The sequence below is a fragment of the Terrapene carolina genome, unplaced genomic scaffold, assembly GCF_002925995.2.
Source record: "Terrapene carolina triunguis isolate 2854851 unplaced genomic scaffold, T_m_triunguis-2.0 Scaffold23, whole genome shotgun sequence".
In the NCBI taxonomy this organism is placed as follows: domain Eukaryota; kingdom Metazoa; phylum Chordata; order Testudines; family Emydidae; genus Terrapene; species Terrapene triunguis.
The window spans coordinates 4,761,562-4,783,280 of record NW_020664374.1 but is presented as its reverse complement, the minus strand read 5'-3'; the positions used below and the strand labels follow the sequence as shown (position 1 = coordinate 4,783,280).

The 21,719-nt window shown below is 41.7% G+C and overlaps 1 protein-coding gene across 1 annotated transcript; it reads right to left on the bottom strand.

Moving 5' to 3' along the window:
• Window positions 1-2,019: 2,019 nt before the first annotated feature.
• On the bottom strand, window positions 2,020-17,460 carry LOC112113628 (A-kinase anchor protein 17A). Its single transcript, XM_024209981.2, has 5 exons — window positions 17,443-17,460; window positions 14,916-16,141; window positions 9,408-9,556; window positions 5,733-5,973; window positions 2,020-4,013 (listed from the first exon to the last, which is right to left on the bottom strand). Exons 2-5 carry the CDS (start codon window positions 15,675-15,677, stop codon window positions 3,099-3,101), a joined length of 2,067 nt encoding a protein of 688 aa, XP_024065749.1. The 5' UTR covers window positions 15,678-16,141; window positions 17,443-17,460; the 3' UTR covers window positions 2,020-3,098.
• Window positions 17,461-21,719: the final 4,259 nt, after the last annotated feature.

Below are 21,719 nucleotides of genomic sequence, written 5' to 3'. Positions count from 1 at the left end.
ATGTGGAGAATCTGAATGGCTTGCACCCTGTACTGGTCATGACTACCTCAGGTACTGTGAATCTCAGGTACTTCCTGCGGCTAGATGGATGGTTATATGGAAGTACGCATCCTGAAAGTTGAGAGCCATGAAACCGTCCTGAGCTTGAAGTGACAGAATAATGGGAGGGAAGGGGTACCATCCTGAACTTGAGAAGTTGTATGTAGTTTGCTGAGTTTGCTCAGGTCTAGAATAAGATGAAGACATAAGGAAATCAGGAAGTAGAAGCCTCTTTCCTTGTATTCAATTGGCACCCCTTTTATGGCTCCTAGATGAAGCAACAAAGCTTCAGACAGATTACTTCAGACAATGGGGCAACGCTTTTGTTTCTACTCATGTCTTTGCCAAGCATCAACTATTGTTATCTTTCACTAGTGCTAATCAGGAGTTGGATAGTAGTTAATCTGACAAGAACTGCAACATTTACTTTGATAGTTGGGGAAGCGAAAAAGCTAACCAGAGCTGAGCATATATTTTTTGGACAAAACTTCTTTCACCAAAATATGCAGATTTGAGTCAACTGAAACATTTTGGGAATCAGTGTCTATTTTGGTGAATTGTTTCAGATGAAACAATTTTTTTTTTTTTTTTTAGATGTTAAAATGAATCTTTTTTTTTTTTTGTTATTCTCACAAGGGGATGTAGGCATCGGTCACAAAACCACTGGTAGTAGTAGCAGCACCACTGCCCCCCTTTTAACCTTTAGCCCACGCACCTGCAATATTGAAGATTCAGGCTCGAATTTCTGCTTAGGAGCAGGCACTTGAATCTAAATCTCCCCTGACACTACCACCACCACCACACACATAGATTAACCTAATCCCCACCCACCCACACTTTTGAGTACCCTACTCACCAGGCTATAAGAGATTCTGGAAGGGTCTTTCTCGACCTCCTGTTGAAGCTGTTCCACTCTGTATAAATAAATATTCTTTGGCACAGGAACTGGAACCCAGGTGTTCCCCCTCCCACATAAGTGACCTAACCACCAGACTATAGAATCTCACACACACACACACACACTCTCTCTCTCTCTGCTCCTATCACTATTGAAGTATTTTATGCAAATGGGAACTGCTTCAACAGGAGAGATCGAGAGACTCACCCCAGAATAACCAATAGCCTGGAAGTCAAGGTGCTCATCTGGGAGAGGGAGACTTGGGTTCAAATCCCTGCTCCGGAGCAGGGATTCCAATCTCCCCCAACATCCTTGGTGAGTGCCCTATCCACTGGGCTATGGGTTATAAGGGGGGCACCACTGCTACCACTGTTTTTGAATCTAGGCCATCATTTTTTTTTTGCTTTAAAAAAAAAAAACCCCACACCTTTTTAAAATGCCCCAAAACAAAATGTTTCATTCAACCTATGTGAAATTTTTTCGATCCACCCAAAAATTAAAAAAAAAAAAATCTGTTTCCATTGAGCCTGAACTATTTTTTATTTTATTTTATTTTTCAGAACTCCCAGAGAATGAAAAATAAAATCAGTTATTTTCCCAGCTCTAAAAACAGATGATGAAGGTACAGGAGCTATTCAGAGGGAAGGAAGTCTTAAAAAGCCTAGGGGTGGGGTACAGTAGCCACATGGCAATGAAAATGCAGAGGGTTGGGGAAATGCTCCTTTTTCAGCAGCTAGAACTGAGGGGAAGGTGAAAAGTTTTCAGCAGACTCGGGCTATAAGAAAATCTAACCCCTTACACAGAGCTCGGCAACAGCAGGTTGGTAGAAACCATCAGTTGGGGGAAGTCACTGGGCTGCACACCAGTGTCCTCATTTTTTGTACTGACTTCGGGAAGTAGCCATATATCATAAATTCTGACCCAAAACGAACACTACAAAGTTAGTGATCTCATTCAATATAGTGGGAAATTACAGGGATAGCTCAACAGATGTGTCAATTTCCTTAATGAACCACGACTTCAAATATTTTTTTCAAAACAAATGTCACAAACAAAGCAAGTTTTAATATAGTACTTTTGCAAATTTTTAATGTACTGACATATGAAAACAGCAATTTGGGTTCTCTGGAAATAGATTTTTCAAGTTTACCATAAAAATGAAAACTACACTGTTCTTTCACCTTCATGTTACAAGCTGTTTTAAGATTCCTGAGCTTCAGTTTTAGAAGCAAAATGTTATAAAAAATTATTTAACTAGATAAATTGCATCCTTGAAACTGAACATTGCAAGTAAAATATAATTTAGCAAGAAGGCCCCTTTTCAAAAAACAACATATCTGTATGTACTTGAAACATAAATTTAACTGTTTCCATACCATTTTAAATAATTAGAAACAGCCAAAACATTTTAAAGACATGACAGAGCAGCTTTCTGGCCATTTTTGAATATTTCCTGGTGTTCTAAAAGCACAACAGTGCACCTATTCTGAAATAGAAAAGAATTCTGAAATATATAAGTGGCATTAGATGCCATGATCATTTGGGCCCTGTGGTTTTCCACAAAGTAAATACACCTCAAAGAACAATGGAGGCATTGCAGCACAGTTTAAAAGATATTCTGTAAATATTATGGTCACTTCCAAATTTCATACAAAAATACTGCCCCCTGGCTCAATTAGCAAAAATTCTGCTTTGCTACATGTTTTTTCATTGAGTGCATAAGGAAAGGTTTGTAGTCAAATATTTTGTACACAATAACTTGCCAAGACTGGAATCCTGATAACTGATACCTATATCTCTCCTAATTCAGAGGATGTTATGATTGCAGACATTAGAAACTAAGTGATCTAATCAAAAGATTCAGAAAATGGAAACTAATGAAAACCAAGTTAGGTTGGTTATCAGCACTGTAGAAACTCAAGCACGTATGGTTATATCTACAGCACTGTCGTAATGTAAAAAAGGAGACAAAACAGATCATAAAGAAACATTAAAATCTAGTTATCCGTATCTTGGGTCCATGAACTAGATTCAAGTTAGATAATTCACCAAACAGCAACTTCATTTTTTCCCCACAGTAGTCACACAGATGAGATCTACTTCAGAACTTTCTGGCCCTGATCTGTCCTGTAATAGCCTTTTTTGAAGGCAAATTCCTTTATTACCTACTCCAAGGACTTCTTTGCTTATTCAATGATCTCTTTCGGTGCTTTCGTTTCTTGCCCAAGCTTTTGTGACCATGACTTCTCTCTTTCTTATCTTGTCTACTCTCACTACTCAAGGCCCTCTTATGCTGGGTGCGATCTGGGCTTAAGCTTCTTCGGTGAGGGCTGCGACTTTCGCTAGGGTATTTATGGAGTCTTCTTTCTTTCCTATACTTTTCATCTTGACTACTCAAGTCTCTTCTGTGTTTGCTCCTTTCCTTTTTATCTTTGCTATTATCAATACTTGTGTCACTACATGAATGGCTCCTCCCCTTACTTGGCTCTCTGTTACACTTGCCTTGCTCGGAGGATAAGTCCTTCCTGCACGCATTCTGGTCATAGCTTGGCGTACTCTTGTGTTGCTGGTTATTGGCAGGAATACAAGAAAGCACACCTGAACTCCTTTTATCAGAAGAACTTTCAGTGCTATTGAAATTAAGTGTCTTGCTTTCCTTAACATTAGCTTCCTTGTGAAGGTTTCCATTTAAATACTTGGATTGAGAGTTCACACTTTCATTGGATATTACTTCCCTCTGATAGACCTGATTTGGTTTACCCATAATGGACTGTACCGAGGTAGATGTTATACAGCTGGATGACACAATCTGTGGACCAGCCACAATAGTTTTCAACAAGCCAGACTGAGATGCCTTAGTTTCCTCCTTACTCTGATGTGTGTCATCTGTTTTCTTGCTCAGGAGATTGCTTAACAGCTTCTCCCTTAGCTCCTTCTCTTTTCTTTGCAGTCCAAGTGCTCTCTCTTTTTCCTCCTCTACACGTCTGAGTTCAGCCTCTTGCAGCCTTCGTCTCTCCTCCAACTCCTGAAGACGGACTCTTTCTTCATTATGTTCCTGCTCCAGAAGCTTTACTGCCTGAAAGACATTGAGGGGGAGGGAGAAAATGGACGAGAAAGAAAGTTTATAGATGTGCTTATGTCTCCCAAAAATCTCTGTTAAAGAAATCAGAATTTTTCATATACAAGGGAAGCCTGTAAAAAAGAAAACCATTTCAAAAAAATAATTTACATAACTCTGTGCACTAAGGCTATTGTTCAACAAATAATGCTGAAATGAAAAAGCAGCCAGCTCAGTTTAAGTAACTGGTAATGGGAGTTGGTACGTTTCGTCTCCAAGTTACTCGTCAGAACCCAATAGGAGCAAAAATCATTACTATCCAACAACTATTCAGGAATCTATATCAAATGAGTTGAGCTCAGTCCAGTTCCCAGTGGACAGGTGTCAACGTTACAGTAACCAGCATTAGGATTAGTGTTTTTGTTGGCAGTCACAAAACTCAAGGATTGAATGGGTTTAAGATACTTCAGGTAAGTTAAACAAAATTGAAGTTTTTATTCTGTTAAGTATGTAAAATGTCTAATACAATCAGCAAAATATTGTGTTATTTAAATATTACATTTACCTTGCTTTGCCGCTAAACAAAAGAGGCTTAGTTCAGTCCTTTGCAAATTTTACCCTAGGCGTGAAGGGAAAGACAGCTATCCACAGAAAATGGTGCAATAACTGATATTCTCAGGTATTGCTTCAGTGCACAACATAGTAGTATCTAAACAACTTTTTATACCACAATGATGAACATACTATAAGAATCTAGATTTTTTTTTTTAAAGGAAAATCTTATAAAAATTCTCTAAGCATTATTTTATTTGGAGTGAGAGTATTTAATTAGACTCTACTCAATGGGGATCAAGAACTCAGGAATTACTAGGGAGATGTACATATGACGATGTGATGGATAGAAAGGCATGCTGTGTTAAAATGTTATCACTACATTTATGCTAATATACAGATTATAACACCCCGATGCACGATGGCAGCAAGAGACAAAGCTCTGCATTGCCACGGACGGTTGCGTTACTGCTTACTTAAAACAGTTACTAAACATTAGCCATTAATCCAAAATACCTGCGATTACGACTTTTTCAAGAAAATAGAAAATATTGTGTCCTGTTTAGGGAACATATGGAAACAATGTTGACGACTGTAGACTCAGACATGATTTCACACGTCACCATCACTGTCAGTGGATAACAGATATTTGTATTTTTGTAATATTGTTACACCTGCTTTTTCAAAAGTACTTTTCAAACATTAGCAAAAGAAACCACAATAATCCCCACTTAATAAATGGGAAAGAGAGCAGTTAAGTGAACTGCTCAAGGCCACAAGTGATGCAGTGGCAAGCCAAAATTCAAACTTGCAATCCTCTGTCTTAGTCCCTTGCTCAGTTCTCTATGCCATGTTTTCCGCACATTTCTTTCTTGGATCTCAAAGTAGTGGGCAGGCCTCTTTTCTCAACTCATGCATAATGTTATTCAGGTCAATAATTTCAGGCTCTCTTTTTACTCCACTCCTGCCTTCCTAGGGAACAGATGCCTAGGCAAACATCCTATGGCTTCAAGACAGGCTCTTATGAGTTCACAATCCATACTATTCAGAGGGCTGACTGTTGGCACATGTAACAGCTAAGTGGTCTGGCTTATGAACACATAAGTCACTTAAAATTTTACTCTACCAGTTTTCATTTTTGTTAGCTTTTGAAATAATATGAAAAAGACAGCTTTCCAAAGTTACCTTTGCTCTGCTAAGCAGTTCTGCAATTAGTCTAATGGACTGAAGATTTCTCTGCGCTAACAGGAGCTTCCTCTCTTCTAGTCTTATTTTCTCTTGCAGTTTTTTCTGCTCTTCTGCTTGCATTTTTTCAAGTTTCTTTTTGTTTCTACGAACTTCACGATCCTTCTGTTTCTGTTCTCTTTTGCGTAACTTCTCTTCTCTTTTTCTCTCTCTCTCAAGTTCTTCAAGTTCTTTCTGTTTCCTAAGAGCAATTAATTTGTACATTAGCCATGATAGGAACAACTTTGGATTTTGACTTGTATTACAATTTAAAGTTAAAAATATAGGATTTTGTTATTTTTTTCAAGAAAGACAGGTCTTATTGATTGCTGACAGACAGAAGCAGGAAACATCACATATGCATTCAGTGAACATCTTTAAACATTTCCCTTCCCACACAAAACTAAACTGACATCAGAAGGACTGTTCTAGGGATAAGCAAAAATTTAAATATGAGATGTTTTAGTAATCAACACAAGTAAGATCATAGAGCATTTTACTGATCAAATTAGAAATACAGTTATTCTGAGTCGGTTGGCTGGGCAATCCATCCTTCAGAAGAAAAACGTTGAGCAGATATCAATTTAAAAATGTGCAGATAGTAGCAAAGGCCAAGATTTTCAAGAGAATACGTGCCTAAACAGTGGCATGATTTTCAGAAATACTGAACAGGCAGCAGCTTCCACTGAAGAATTCCACTTTAACCACACAAAAGTAAATGGATCTAGACAACCTAGCTTCCTTACTCAGGAAAAATTTCTGTTCAAGTCAATAGTTTTGCTTCATTAAGGAGTGAAGAACAGTGCTCTTGGAGAGTTATCTATCATCTAAATGATAAAAGAAGATCACTGATGCACGGGCTCCAGTTTCCTTAACATACAATTACTGAAATGATTTGCTATCCTCAGATTTATGTTCCATATATACCTGGCATCCCTGAGATATTGTATGTATACACATACTTTTTTCCTAGTAATACATTCTAAAACTTATAGCCCATCCCTGAAAAAAACCTCTCTTTGTTAAAGCAGAACCATTTCAATAAAATGATTTACTTGTACAATTAGCACATGGTCTTCCAATTTTCTATCTAGAAAACAGATTTTAAAAACTTCATGATCCAAGCTAAACCAAATCATTGTAGTTTAAACATTTCAACTATCCAGTTCTAGGAAGCACATTTCCACCAAAATATCAAACTAGCTCACTTTATTTTGTGTCGCTCACTGCCTGAACCCGCCTTCCTCAGAACTAATGCATAGTTATCATTCTGGTCAGCTGTCTTCTAGGAACAACAACAGCACAACAACTGGGGCTTAGAGGAATGACTGCGTCTAGCACTGACATGTAAAATCCACCACAATTGAAAATCTTGTTGGTGGCCTCAGAAGCACTAAGGACTGGACTGGGCATGGAAACTGAACTACTCTCACCCCTAGAGGTGGTCCCTCCAGGTCAGAGTTGAGGCACCTTGGTGGGACGATGTGGGGAAGCTTGCCCAGGCTGTACTTTTCTGTGGATAGAAGACTTAAGTCCTCACTGCTGTCAATCCGGAACAAGCAGCACTAACCTCACTTAAAAAAAAAACAAAAAAAAAAACATTGTATCAAACTATATACAACAGTCATGATATTTTGTCATTTAGAGCCAACAAGTTTCTGTGAGATCTGTGTCATCAGAACAGTTAGTTTGCTTTCTAATACTGTCAGTAGTTGGGAAACATTGAAGTCTGAACTAGCTGGGCACTAGAGTAATGAAAACCACAGCTTCTATCCTCTTGTTTGTAAGGAATCTCAAAGCAAGGGAAAATAAGCAGATTGAACACACAACACAAATCAAGAAAGTCATTTCCACTCTATGTAAGACTGCAGTAATACAGTTCATAAGCAAAACGGAAATTCACAAAAGAAGTCTAACAAATTAGCTGGTTCTTGTAATAAACACTGGACAGAAATTAAGTTAGCTGAATTTAAAGTGAAGGGATGCTCTAATGGGATCAACCATGCAAAGCAAACATCAAACATAACACATTACCTTATCACTGTTAATTGCCCATGTAGTACTTTTGATGTGAATGAGGATTTTCAAAGGTGAAGATGTTTACCCACTATCTTTAATAGTAAAAGCTTATATGTCTGTTACCAGCATTGGTATACATTTTACCAAAATCATCCATTTTAGTTTAAAACACTTTTTAAAATAGTCCAGAAACAATAATTTTGTGCAGAATTATAAGAAATTATAGGTATTATAATAAATTTACCAAACTTTCAACTTCAGTGATGGTCATCTCAGCTCCAGATTACATTGCACAGGATCAAAAATTAAAATCTGCAAGTAGAGTAAGGATCTGCCATAGTTTCTACCAGTTGAAGATAATTTATAGGGAAACTGGTCTTAAAACAAAAGATTTGCAAAACATAACTAACTCTTGAAACAACTGAAAAACTCTGCCTTTTATTACTAAGGTATTTCAAAATTAGAAGAGCATTAAGAATTTGGAATCTGATTTGCTCGCACCACTAATGTAAGTGATCAAAACATGTTTAATAGTAGAGAGTTGCATGATAAAAAAAATAAATATATATATATATATATATATAGAGAGAGAGAGAGAGAGAGAGAGAGAGAGACCTATCTCATAGAACTGGAAGGGACCCCAAAGGGTCATCAAGTCCAGCCCCCTGCCTTCACTAGCAGGACCAAGTACTGGCCCCCTCAAAGATTGAACTCATAACCCTGGGTTTAGCAGGCCAATGCTCAAACCACTGAGCTATCCCTCCCCCCAAAGGGAATTTTAATACTATGTTTGGAGAATTCTGTGAAAAATAAGATTCTGATTTAGAAGACTGAATAGTTAAAGCTAACAATATATTTTGAGTCAATTAATAATAGACTTAAAGACCATTTAATATCTTCACTGAACTAGTTAAAACACTTTGTAACTGATTGCGTATGTCAGTTTTAACATAAGATTGGATTTTTGTTTCTATATGTGGAAAGAACTTGCCCATAAAATTAACTTTTTCTGGGTTAGAAATATGATTGCTAGTGCATGAGGGGGGAAAAAAAAGTACAGTAAAACCTCAGAGTTACGAACACCGTGAAAAATGGAGGTTGTTCGTAACTGAACAAAACGTTATGGTTCTTTCAAAAGTTTACAACTGCACATTGACTTAATACAGCTTTGAAACTTTATTATGCACAAGAAAAATGCTGCTTTCCCTTTATTTCTGTAGTAGTTTACATTTAATACAGTATTGTACTGTATTTGCCTTTTTGGGGGAGGCAGGTGGGGGGGGGGAGGGGAGGGGGAACTGCTGCTGCCTGATTGTGTACTTCTGGTTCCAAATGAGATGTGTGTTTGATTGGTCAGTTCGTAACTCTGGAGTTTGTAACTCTGAAGTTCTACTGTATATGAAAGTGAAGTTATAATATGGTCAAATTAAACATTGCTAATTTTGAATGGAATGAAGAAATGCGGGGACCCAAAGTTTTAGCCCTGCAAGAGATTGAGATTTAGTCAAATTGCTCATTCATTCCTAATGTGAGGGAGATAAGGGGAAGGAAATGCAGTTTTCTTGTATTTTATCATCGTTATTAAAATTAAAAAATGTAGATATAAGTTAGATCTACCTTTCCTCCTCCTTTTTTTTCTCTTCTGCTTCTTTCTCTCTGCGTTTTTGTTCCTCTCTTTGTTGTTCAAGCTCTTGAAGTTTTTGTCGTTCAAGCTGCCGTTTCTTAATTGATGCATCACTCAGGTGTTTTGTTGAGTCAAAGGAAACCTTTACAGAGCACAGTTAAGAAACAATGAGTTTAAGAGGTCAAAAAACAATTCTAATCTAGTGCATTTAAGTGTCAGCTTTGCATTCACTTCATCCCGACTTTTGGATTTTTTTATGCTTGTTCTTGCAAGTCTTGTCATGTGAGAAAAAGTAAAATTATTTTACTCATGAGTCTGGGATTTATCCAGTAACAAGTATATAAACAATTTAACGTGTAGCTCCAACACATTCAAACTTTTCCCCTGAACCTTAAAGGATACTTTCTGAACTGCACAGTGTTGACCGACTTCCTTTTCATAACAATGCCCACATTATACTCAATTAACAAATCGTAAGTGCATGACTTAAAACATGTCAAAGCAAATCTTACTAAGCCAAATTAAAAAAAGAAAACTAAATAATATTTTCTTGTGCTCCGCGAATTTAGATTCTGTCTGAAATTGAACTTATTCATGTTTTTCTATTCAAAAGTAGTACTGGTATTTGTGATTTGAAAAAGTGAATCCTAGAGAGCTTAACCTAAAATAATAAATTTTAGGTACTCCTACGTGATTTTCAATTTTAAATATTCTTATGAACATAAATCCCCAATAACTGCAAAGTAGGGGAATATTATACTTCATTATATAGCCATCAGATTAATGCTTAAAACACTGGCCCTTGTCTCTATAGACATCATACACCCATGATACATCTGTTATCTGATATTGTGGCCTATCAAATTTGTTATAATACACTTGTTATTCTAACTGAGGAGCAGTGGCTGCAAAAACTTAAGCCTTTTATCGCGACAGAAGCAGTAAGATATGTATGCCAGATTTTCAGGTATTATGGAAATGTATTTTTATTAAATTTTCAAGTACAGTTTAAAAATGGGTTGAGATCACACAATGCAACGAATTTATCATAATTTTTAGTTATATCTGCACTTCAAATACAATTTAGATGTCTGCTCAGTTGTATAAATTGAATTTATTTTCATTCTACAGGTGTTTGCTGATTTTTTTTTTAAATTTTAATGTTGTATCGTTACCCCTCTTTAAAAAAGGAACTCTCTCTTAAAAGTTTAATTTTGTTTAGTTTTCTTATGAATGTGTTGAACAAATATATAGTCTAGGTTCAGCATGGGACTTATATTCGTAAATAAATACACACACACAAATACACTGGCGGTGTGGTCTTAAAAAGTTTTATCAGTAAATCTGAGATGTACAGGCAGCACAGACACAAAGAAATTAGATGATCAGAGCTAATCTGGAGAAGAGAAAGGTGTTCTGTCTTGTGATGGGGTATGCTCCCCACACTCATGTTGAATAGGTTAACGTAGGCCATAGGGGACAATTAACCTATTAGGCTGCAAGATGGGGGAATTAAGGCTGAGCGGAAACTCAGTTGTGGAGGAACAGGCAGGGCATTTATAATGCCAGGGAGTTGATAGCAGAAAGGGTCTGCAGAGAAATTGTCTGCAGTCACTCCCTGGGACAAGGGAGGTGTGTTTGGGACTACAGAAATTAGTTTGCAGTTACTCAGTGAAGAAGGGAGAGTGTGCTAGCAAATCCAGAGATGGGGGAGCTGTTAGGATATAAATATTCAGGCCGGTCTGTAAAGGCCTATACTTTAAAAATTTAAGTGTATTCTTATCACTTAGCTAGTTATAGAGGTATAAAAGAAAGAATCAAAATCACTCTCTGTATGTGTAAGGGACAGTCTGAGGCTCTGTTCTTAGGCTAAGTAAGGCCTTTGCTAAGCAGTAGAGGCAGCCATAAGCTGAAAAGTGAACGGTCACATCCTCACATTCCAAACTAGTCACATAAAAATAAGGTGCTATTGGGCTGTTAGAAATACAATTCTGTCCTAATTTTGGCCTCGAGATGAAAACCTTATCTTTGTTTCTGGGACCTTGAAGTGAAAAAATTCTCTAAGTTATTCCTATCACCTCTAAAGAAAGAAAAGAGCCTAAACCATGTAAAAGGAAATTTAGTTCAATAGTTTTCTATCTGGTAAAAACTTACTTATCAATAAACAAAGCTGGAAAACCCTTATGTCTGTATAAACGTAGTTGTAAAATCCTCACTTCTGTATTGTTTTGTATGTTTAGTTGCATGGTCTCTGTCTGGTTCTGTAATTGTTTCTGTCTTCTGTATAATTAATTTTGCTGGGTGTAAACTAATTAAGGTGGTAAAATATAATTGGTTAAATAACCATGTTACAGTATGTTAGAATTGGTTAGTTAAATTTCAGTAAAATAATTGGTTACAGTATAGCTAAGCAAAACTCAAGTTTTACTATATAGTCTGCAGTCAATCACGAAGTAAGGGAGGAATGGGAGCAGGGAATGGGAACAGGGATGGCTCTATGGTGTCAAAGCTGGGAAGGGAAACAAACACTAAAATCATGCTTGCTAAAAGTTCACCCCAATAAACATCAAATTGTTTGCGCCTTTGAACTTTGGGTATTGTTGCTCTCTGTTCATGCAAAAAGAACCAGGAAAGTAAAAGGGTAAAAAAATAAGCCCCCTAGCAGGAGCCAGGATTAGGAAAGGTTCAGGGAAAAAGCAGAAAGGTTCAGGATGATGCAGACTTTGGCTGCTGATTAGAGGATCCCTCAGCTGGAACCCAGAGTAGAGGGTGGACCTGGGTTCCCCTACCAGCCACATGGAAGTGGCACCATAGGGGCAGTGAAAAACAAGACTGCCTAAAACTGCTGGTAAGGAAAGTGATATTCCAGAGGGGAAAACATGCATAGTGATCTGGCCAGAGACCCACGTCACAAAAAGGGAGCACCCTGGGTTGCACAGAGTGAGAGAGAGCAAAAGAACGGCAGCAGGGCAGGCAGCGAGCAGCAGAAGGGAGCCTCAGACCTGGAAAGAGCTAATCCGCACAGCAGCCAGAAAGAGGCACCATATGTGGTGAGTTGACCCCAGCACATATCTGCTGGGTGCTAAGATACGGGATGTGGACTTTAGGCTAAAAGGGATCATAATGGGAGCAGGAAAGAATCCACTCATTGTCCTTCACATGGGAACAAATTATAATGCTAGATTCTTACTGGAATGCATCAAAGGAGACTATGATAGGCTGGGGGAGACTATGACAGACTTAAAGAAATGGAGGCTGAGGTGATCTTCAGTAGGATTCTGCCTGTCCCTAGAAGAGGAGAACGAAGGCGAGACAAGATTATGATGATCAACAGATGGCTCAGGCCGTGCTATAAGGAGGGCTTTGGAATGTTGAACCACTGGGAGTCATTCACGGACAGAGGGCTGTTCTCATGGAATGCCCTCTACTTGAGTAGGCAAGGAAATAGATTTCTGGGGTGGAGGCTGGCACAACTGATTAAAAGATTTAAACTAGGAATCTGGGGATATAGTTGGGAGATGCTCATTTAATATCCATGCCTAATACTAATATTGAGCAGGAGGAAAATCAAGAAAGAGGATACAGCAATGAAGAGAGAGTAGGAGAACGGACATCAAGAGAAAAGATAATGCCAATACCAATGACGATAGTATCGCCTATCTATCTGCTGACAGTAGAATGACTGTACCCAATCGGGTGAGGAATCTGGGCGTAGACAAGCAGAAACAACTTAAGATGTTTGTACACCAATGCAAGGAGCCTGGGTAACAAAATGGAGGTATTAGAATTAATGGTGCAGGAAGTGAAACCAGATATTATAGGGATAATAGAAACATGGTAGAATTGTAGTCATGACTGTAGTACAGGGATTGAAGGGAATGTGCTGTTTAGGAAAGAGAGAAATAAAGATAAAGGTGGTGAAGTAGCATTGTATACTACTTATGAGTAGACTGTAAAGAAATTAGAAATGATGGAATGGATAAAACAAGAGTCCGTTTGAGCCAAAACCACTTTGGGGAAGAAAGTGACCAGATGGTTCCCGGGGACAGCACTTGGGGTATGCTACACACCCCCAGGATCCAATTTGGATATGAATAGAGACCTCCTTAATATTTTTAATGAAATGAATACTACTGGGAATTGTGTGATTATGGGAGACTAATTTCCCAGATATATATTGGAGGACAAATGCTACTAATAATGGTAGAGCCCATGTTTTCCTGGATGTGATAGCTGACAGATTTCTTCACCAAATAGTCACCAAACCAACAAGAGGTAATTCCATTTTAGATTTGCTAATGGTAAATAGTGAACAGAACCGGTTGCAGGGGACAACCTTGGTTTGAGTGATCATGAGCTAATTCAGTTTAAACTAAACGGAAGGATAAAACAAATAGGTCTGCAACTAAAGTCCTTCATTTCAAAAGGGCAAACTTAAAAAAATGAAGGGAAGTTAGGGAAGTGGACTAGGCTGAAGAACTCAAGGATCTGAATGTGGAGGAGGCTTGGAAAAGTTGCAGAAGCTATCTGAAGCCAGCATCACAAGCCGGGGGGGGAAATTGCAGTGACGGGCGGCAGACCAAACAGGATGAACAAGCATCTCAAACAGGTTAGTAAGAAAAAGCTGAATGCCTACAAGGAATAGAAGATGGGCTGGATCAGGAAGGAAAGCTAAGTATTGGAGATCAGAAAGTATAGGGGGAAAGTGAGAACTGCCAAAATCCAAGCAGAGTTGGACACTGCAAAGGAAATTAAAACTAGTAGTAAAAGGTTCTATAGTCATATAAATAAGAAAACAAGAAAAAAAGAATTGGGACCACTAAACACGGAGGATTTTGGGGGGGATTAAAGGTAATATAGGCATGGCCCAACACCTAAATGAATACTTTGTCTCAGTTTTTAAATAAGTGTAATGAAGAGTTTAGGGGTAGTGGTGGGGTGGCTAATGGAAATGAGGATATGGAATTAGAAATTAATGAAGCCAAGCTCAAACAGTTTAATGGGACCAAATGGAGGGGACTGGATAGTCTCCATCCAAGAATATTGAAGGAACTGGCACATGAAATTGAAAGCCCAATGGCAGGGATTTTTAATGAAGCCATACACTCAGGGTTCATATCCTATGCCTGGAGAATTGTAATATAGTACCTATTTTTAAGAAAGAGAAAAAAAAAGTGATGAAGGAAATTACAGGCCAGGTAGTTTGATCTCAATTATATGCAAGGTGTTAGAACACATTTTAAAAGAGAAAGTAGTAAAGGACCTAGAGGTAAACTTTAATTGGGATAAAATACAACATGATTTTACAAAAGGTAAACTGGACCTTGAAAACTGGAGTAATAGAGACTGTTTTTATGCTGTCACTTCATCAACAATCTGACTTGATATCATTATAAAATGCAGCTGTAGAGTTTAACATGTTAAACTCATACATGGAAAGGACATTCAACAGTATTTTTTCCCCTTAAGGTCTATTACAAAATAACTCTGCAGTTCCTCACCTTTACATTGCAAGCCACTGCTTTGCCATCATCACCTTTGTACATCAGTTTCATCCCTCGCAGGGCATTCATGGCCTTGATGAAACCTGCATACTCATGATATTGAACGTAAGCTTCAAAATTCAAATGGCCTCCAAAACTGAAGGTGTGAAAGTTTCTACCAGTCATTTCTTCTCTATATGGGTCCAGCATGGGTATGTCCACATTACGTATTTCCCCAAATTTCTTAAATACTTTTATAAGGACTTCTTCACTTGGTTTTTCTGAGCCAGAGTCCTTCAGTGCAAACCATTTGCAAGGTAATCCCTCTAAGTGAATGGTGTCTGGTCTCTCCCCCGGCAAACTTTCGTTCATATCTTTGGCATCACGAAAAAAGGAGTCCCAGTCATGTCTAGTAGGAAAGTCAATTTTATATTCCGCAGCACGAACTTTTAAAATGTCAGAGAAACCACTAAGTTTTATTGTTTTGCCATCAAGGCATGCTAGAAAGGACTTAACCAAACTCTTGTTTTCAACTTCTCCTTCAAAACGGATGAAATCCATGGTGCTTTTGGAAATCCGTAGTGTGGAAAACTGATGAGTTTGCACCATTCCCTTTAGTCTTTCCATCACTTCCCAGTTGGAAATGGATTTTCCTGGTTGCTTGAGCTGAGGAAGTGCCACGCTGATAGACATTTTTGTAATGGGTTTAAGGTACAAGCCATAGGAAGCACAGAGCTCTACTGCTTCTGATGCATCATGAACTATTGTAGCAGCCGCCATAGCACAAAAAAAGAAGTATAAAACCACTAAGAAAAATGTATACTCAACTAACTTGTAGGCGACACTAACTGAGGAAAGTGGTCCTTATCTGTAAATAATTGACTGGTTCTGAGATTTAAACATTACCAAGTAAAACCATTGATTCTTGGCATGAGAGTCAATTAGGAAATTTAAAATTAACAGCATTGCCATTATAAACTGTTTTCTAACCATCACAATATATAAATTCAGTTCCAAGACTTAAATACTACAGTCATAAGCAGTACAATTAGGTCCACAGGGAAACTGAAAAGCTGATGATATGAATAAGTGTGGTTTGCTACTCAATGGCTCAACAGAAAGCTAGGCTTTGGGAGGAAGCACTGTGGAAGTTATGTCGTCACCCAGTGTTAACATGAGCAGAATTACTAGAGTGCCAACCAGCAACAGTTATACTGCAGCAGCTTCAACTGGACGACTTTATTCTGGAAGGGGAAAAAAAACAGATGTCAATTTAAAGGAAAGAATTAGTCTTATAACTCTTGCTCAGACCTGAACAAACTACACAAGGTGTATCATCAATACAGTGAGATCCCCTCTACATGATGGTAAACATCAACTGCAAATCCCCATTTGATTACTAGGGCCATAAATGGGGGAGGTGAAAGGGCTGGTAGAATTAATAGGCAACAGAACATACTTCCTAAAATCACATTTGTGAGTTTTAGCCACAACATAAGATAATTTTAAAGCTAGAGCTCATACATATAACCATCCACAGATCTGCCATTGATTTACAAACACAACCATTATAATTCATAACATATAAACAGACTTGGAAAAAGTTGCCTTTTATCAGTAAATGTCAAACACCTATTTCACCTTGCACACACATACCTATGAAAAAAATATTTCCATCGATGATAAAACAAATTTTCAGACAGGCAAAAGAAGAAAAATGCTAACTGAAAACCTATTAGGTGTTGGGTCCCCAGTGGGACTAGCACACATGTGACACAGGCCAGGCTAAATAAAATGAAGGGGATTTGGAGCAGTAATAGTACATCGGGGCCCCTTACAGTTGGCACCACTGACTGGGCCGTTAAAAGTCCGGTCGGCGGCGCCGTGGGGCTAAGGCAAGCTCCTTATTAGAGTTTGTTTCACAGCTAATTACTTTGTATATTTTGACATATGATATTGAAAATGTCTTTTAACCATGATAGAAGCTTTAACTTTTTGAATCAACAGCTGCTATGGTCGGTAGATAATTATTGTGTGATTCTCTTCCTCCCCACCCCTGAAATCTGCACAAAGGTGAAATAACCACGGAGCGTTTCTTTCCACAGGACACGCAACAGCCGCGCACAGGCAAGTGATGCGACACTAGGGTGACCAGATGAGAGGAAGAAAATATCGGGACACGGGGGTGTCCGCCGGCGGAGCAAAAAAACAAAACAAAACACCTCACCTCTCCCCTCCCCGCCCCCACGGGCTACGCAGGCCGGCGCCGGGCGCAGCCTCGGCCACCAACTGCTGCTCCCTTCCCAGCCGCCTGGGGAGCCCCTGCCCGCGCAGCGCCGGGCACCGAGCAGGGGGCTCTCGCCTGACTCTGCCCCCCCGAGCCCCGACCGCGCGGGCGGCGGGATCCACAGAAGGAGCTGGGGAGGGGAGAGGAGGGTTGCGAATATTTACGGGGTCAAAGGTCACATCTATCCCCCTGCGCTCTCCGCCCCCATACGAGCGGGAGGGTCACGAGCCGCGGCCCCCGCCCCCGGGACTGACTCACCCGCCACATCGGTCTCTGGCCTCCAAACCGCGGCCGCCGCCGCCGCCGGCTACGTCGGACCCAAAAGAAAACAGAACAGCCGCCCTGCTCCCCGGCGTCCCACAAACCGCTGCGGGGGGAACTTCCGCTTCCGGGTTGGCTTAACCAGAGGGAAGGGGGGCGAGGGATTCCAGAGCGTCCTGGAAGTGGCCGGGCTGGGCCGCTCCTCCGAGTCTATGGTTCCAGGGGGGAAAAAGAACCCCACGAGCCCGGCGTGGATTGCGGCCGCGCGCCCCCTGGCGGGCGGAGAGGAAATGGCAGCGCCGCAGGGGCCCGGCGGGCAGGCGGGGCTCGCCCACTGCGGGGTGTTGGGTCCCCAGTGGGGCCAGCACAGGTGTGACCAGGGCCGGCTCCTGGGCTTTTGCCGCCCCAAGCGGCAGGAAAAATAAAAAATAAAAAGCCACAATCATGATCGGCAGCAGCTCCACTGCGCCGCTTTCTTCTTTGGCGGCAGGTCCTTCCCTCTGAGAAGGAGCGAGAGACCCTCCGCCGAAGAGCCCGACGTGCTGCCCCTTCCCCTTGGCCGCCCCAAGCGCCTGCTTGCTGGGCTGGTGCCTGGAACCGGCCCTGGGTGTGACACAGGCCTGGCTCAATCCAGTGAAGGGGTTTGGGGGCAGTACTATTACATCAGGGCCCATAGGGTTGCCAGGTGTCTGGTTTTCGACCAGCGTGCCCGGTTGATAAGGGACCCTGGCAGCTCCAGTCAGCACTGCCGACAGGGCCGTTAAAAGTCCAGTGGGCGGCGCAGCGGGGGCCCGAGGCTAAAGCAGACTCCCTGTGGCTCCGGGAAGCAGCAGCATGTCCCCTCTCCAGCTCCGACGCGTAGGGGTAGCCGGGGGCTCCACATGCTGCCCCCACCCCAAGCGCCAGCTTCACAGCTCCCATTGGCCGGGGACCGTGGCCAATGGGAGCTGTGGGGGCGGCGTGGGCAGCACGCAGAGCTGCCTGGCTGCCCCTGAGCCTAGGAACCAGACATGCCGGCTGCTTCCGGAAGCTGCCTGAGATAAGCACCACCCGGCCAGAGCCTGCACCCCGTATCCCCTCCTCCACCCCAATCCTCTGCCCCAGCACTGAGCCCTGTCCTGCACCCTCAACCCCCCATTTGTGGCCCCATCCCAAAGCCTGCACCCCCAGCCCGAGTCCTCACCCACTCCCACACCCCAATTCCCTGCCCCAGCCTGGTGAAAGTGAGTGAGGGTGGGGGAGAGCGAGTGACAGAGGGAGGGGGGATGGAGGGAGGGGGGGTTGGAACTCAGAGAAAGGGCAGGTTAGGGGCGGGGCAAGGATGTTCAGCTTTGCGCAATTAAAAAGTTGGCAACATTAGGGCTCCTTGAGCTCTGTGGGGCCTTGCCAATTGCTCAGTCTCTTTATGCCGAGTGCCACCACTAATAACGTGACTCCAGGTGCTAGGGCTTTGACAAACCCCTCTATGTATCACAGAAATTATTGCAAGAATTGCCTGTGCTGTCTCCTGTACTGCCCCCACTCCCAACCTCCAGCAGTGGAGAAGCACCATGATCCTCACCCCCCATAGCATGGGGTGCTGCTAGGGTTGCCAACCCTCCCGGATTGGCTAGGAATCTCCCAGAATGGGCCTCGATCTCCCGGTGGCTATTGAAGCCAATCCGGGAGATTTTAGGCCCCTAAAAATTCAATCAGCAGCGTAGCGGGACTAAGGCAGGCTCCCTACAAGCCCTGGGTCCGCACAGCTCCCAGGAGCGGCCAGCATGTCCCTCTAGCTCGTAAGTGCAGGGACAGCCAGGGGCTCTCTGCGCGCTGCCTCCGCCCCGAGCGCCAGCTCCACAGCTCCCATTGGCCAGGAACCATGGCCAATGAGAGCTGCAGGGGCAGTGCCTGCAGGCAGAGCAGCACACCGAGCCACCTGGCTGCCCCTGAGTCTAGGAGCCAGATATGCTGGGAGCCGCCCAAGGTAACTGCCGCCTAGCTGGAGCCTGCACCCCAAAACACCTCCTGCGCCCCAACTCCCTGCCCCAGCCCTGAGCTCCCTAATGCACCCAAACTCCCTCCCAGAGCCTGCAGCCACTCCAGCATCCCAACCCCTTGCCCCAGCCACGAGCCCCCTCTTGCACCCAAACTCCCTCCCAGAGCCTGCACCCCAAACCCCATCCAGCACCCCAACCCCCTGCTCCAGGCTCAGCCCAGAGCCCCCTCCCACACAAGAGACATAGTCAACTTGGGCCCCAATCCTGCAACATGGAGCGGGTGAGTGGACACTTGTGCTTATGTGGCACATCATTGATTTCAGAATTCAATAATACAATAGTAAGTATCATGTTTTCAGACAGGTATGTAATTTTTAAAGCCATGATTCTACAATGTAATTTGCCATGTGCCTTAATAAGGCACATGGCAGCCAGGTGAGAATATTACACACAACAGAAAGGGAAGGGCAGAAGAACAAGCAACAATAAACATAAGTAACAGCTGTATAACAATGTGTCTTATCCATTTAGTGACTTCAATTACATGGCTGTTCTTGTCTTGCTCCTCTAAGCTGAATAGTAAGCCCAGTGTTTTTTTGCAAATGCTAAATAACATGAAATAAAACAAAAAAGAACATAAAAATGACAGAAAATGAAAAACTCACCCTGCGGTGGTGGTGGTCCCTGTGGCTCCTGTCCCAAGGGGCTGTATCCAGGTGTCTGGTCTGAGCATTGTGACCTGGCACCCGAGGTTGCAGTGTCACTCACTCAAATTTGGCTCACCTGCCCCTGTGTCATGATGATGGAGGGTTGGCAGGGCCAAACCTGAGCAGCACTGGAACCCTGAGCACCAGATTGCCACACCTAGAGCAGGGAGATGGCCCCAGACCTATGGGACAGGAGTCACCACTGCAAGGTAAGTGCAGGGTACCACCCGTCCTTTGGGCAGGATCCAACATCCTCCCAGGGCCTTTCACCCCCTTGAGGGAGGAGGGAAGCTAGCGGGGGAGTTGGAGTACAGTGCAGGAGGGAAGGGGTTTCTGGGGCTAATGGGGGCTTGGAGGGTGAGAGTCAGTGGAAGAGGGGGAATAAATAAGCGGGGGAGGGGGGGGTGTCCCTGAGGATATAGAGGGAGAGGTTGAGGTGGGGGTGGAGGGCTGGAGAAGGAAACAGTAGGGGTTGGAAAGATCCATGGTGCCCTATGGTGTTTGTGTCACTGAATGGGGATGGAGAAGCGGGGGTTATTTGAGGGCTGCAGTAATGGGTAAGTGTCAGTGGAGAACATCTAAGGAGCTGTTTGTAAGCAACAGAGGACAAACCATGAAAAAAGAAAATGAAGTGTACTGCTGTATGCTTGTTTTTAATTCATAAAACCTTTCAATTCCATAGAATAATGCTTAATAAAATGAGGTAGTATAGATAAATTAGGATAAACTGGGATGTATATAATCTTTTTATTTATATACAGTCTTTTGAAGTATTTTATTAATGTAAATGTAATAAAAAACAACATTTTGAATGGATAAAACAAAATAAGAAATTCCCACAAAATAAAATGAAAAATTATTTAAAAAATAATAATTTCTTGAGGCTCTACATATATGTTTAGTGCAAACGAACTCAGTTTTCTCTGTAATGTATTGCAGTTCAAAACAGACAGAAAAATCATGTAATACTATGGAAGCCCACTAGGAGACTAATAAAAGCCTGCAGTAGCTAGTCCGTTGTTTGCACAAGAATCTAACTTTTTCTTTGACTCTAAAACTGATGTTGAAACTGATTTCACTGAAGAACTTCCTACAGTATTTGGACAGTTATTTCTAAAGAAAGATCTGAACCAGTTGACAAAAAAAACTTGTAGTATGCAGTGTTGTTGTAGCCATGTCGGTCCTAGAGTTGAGGAAAAGCTCTCTGTAAGCTCCAAAGCTTGTCTCTCTCACCAACAGAAGTTGGTCCAATGAAAGCTATTACCTCGCCCACCTTGTCTCTGTAAAAAAATCTTTATTACTTTATTTTAAAAACCATTATGCTGATTAGCAATCTGATTTCATAGCATTAGGATATGGTGATGAGAATGGGATATCATTATAGTGAGTGGTCAATTAAATCACAAAATGATCTGTGAACAGAAGGATGGAACCCCAATCTGAATACGTTGTTTGGTGGGGATCTGCCCTTATTACTTTATAACCATGGCAGTACACAGATGTTTTCTGGCACAGTTTGGGATGCCCATATTCTCCAACTTTGTGTGTGTGTGTGTGTGTGTGTGTGTGTGTGTGTGTGTGTGTGTGT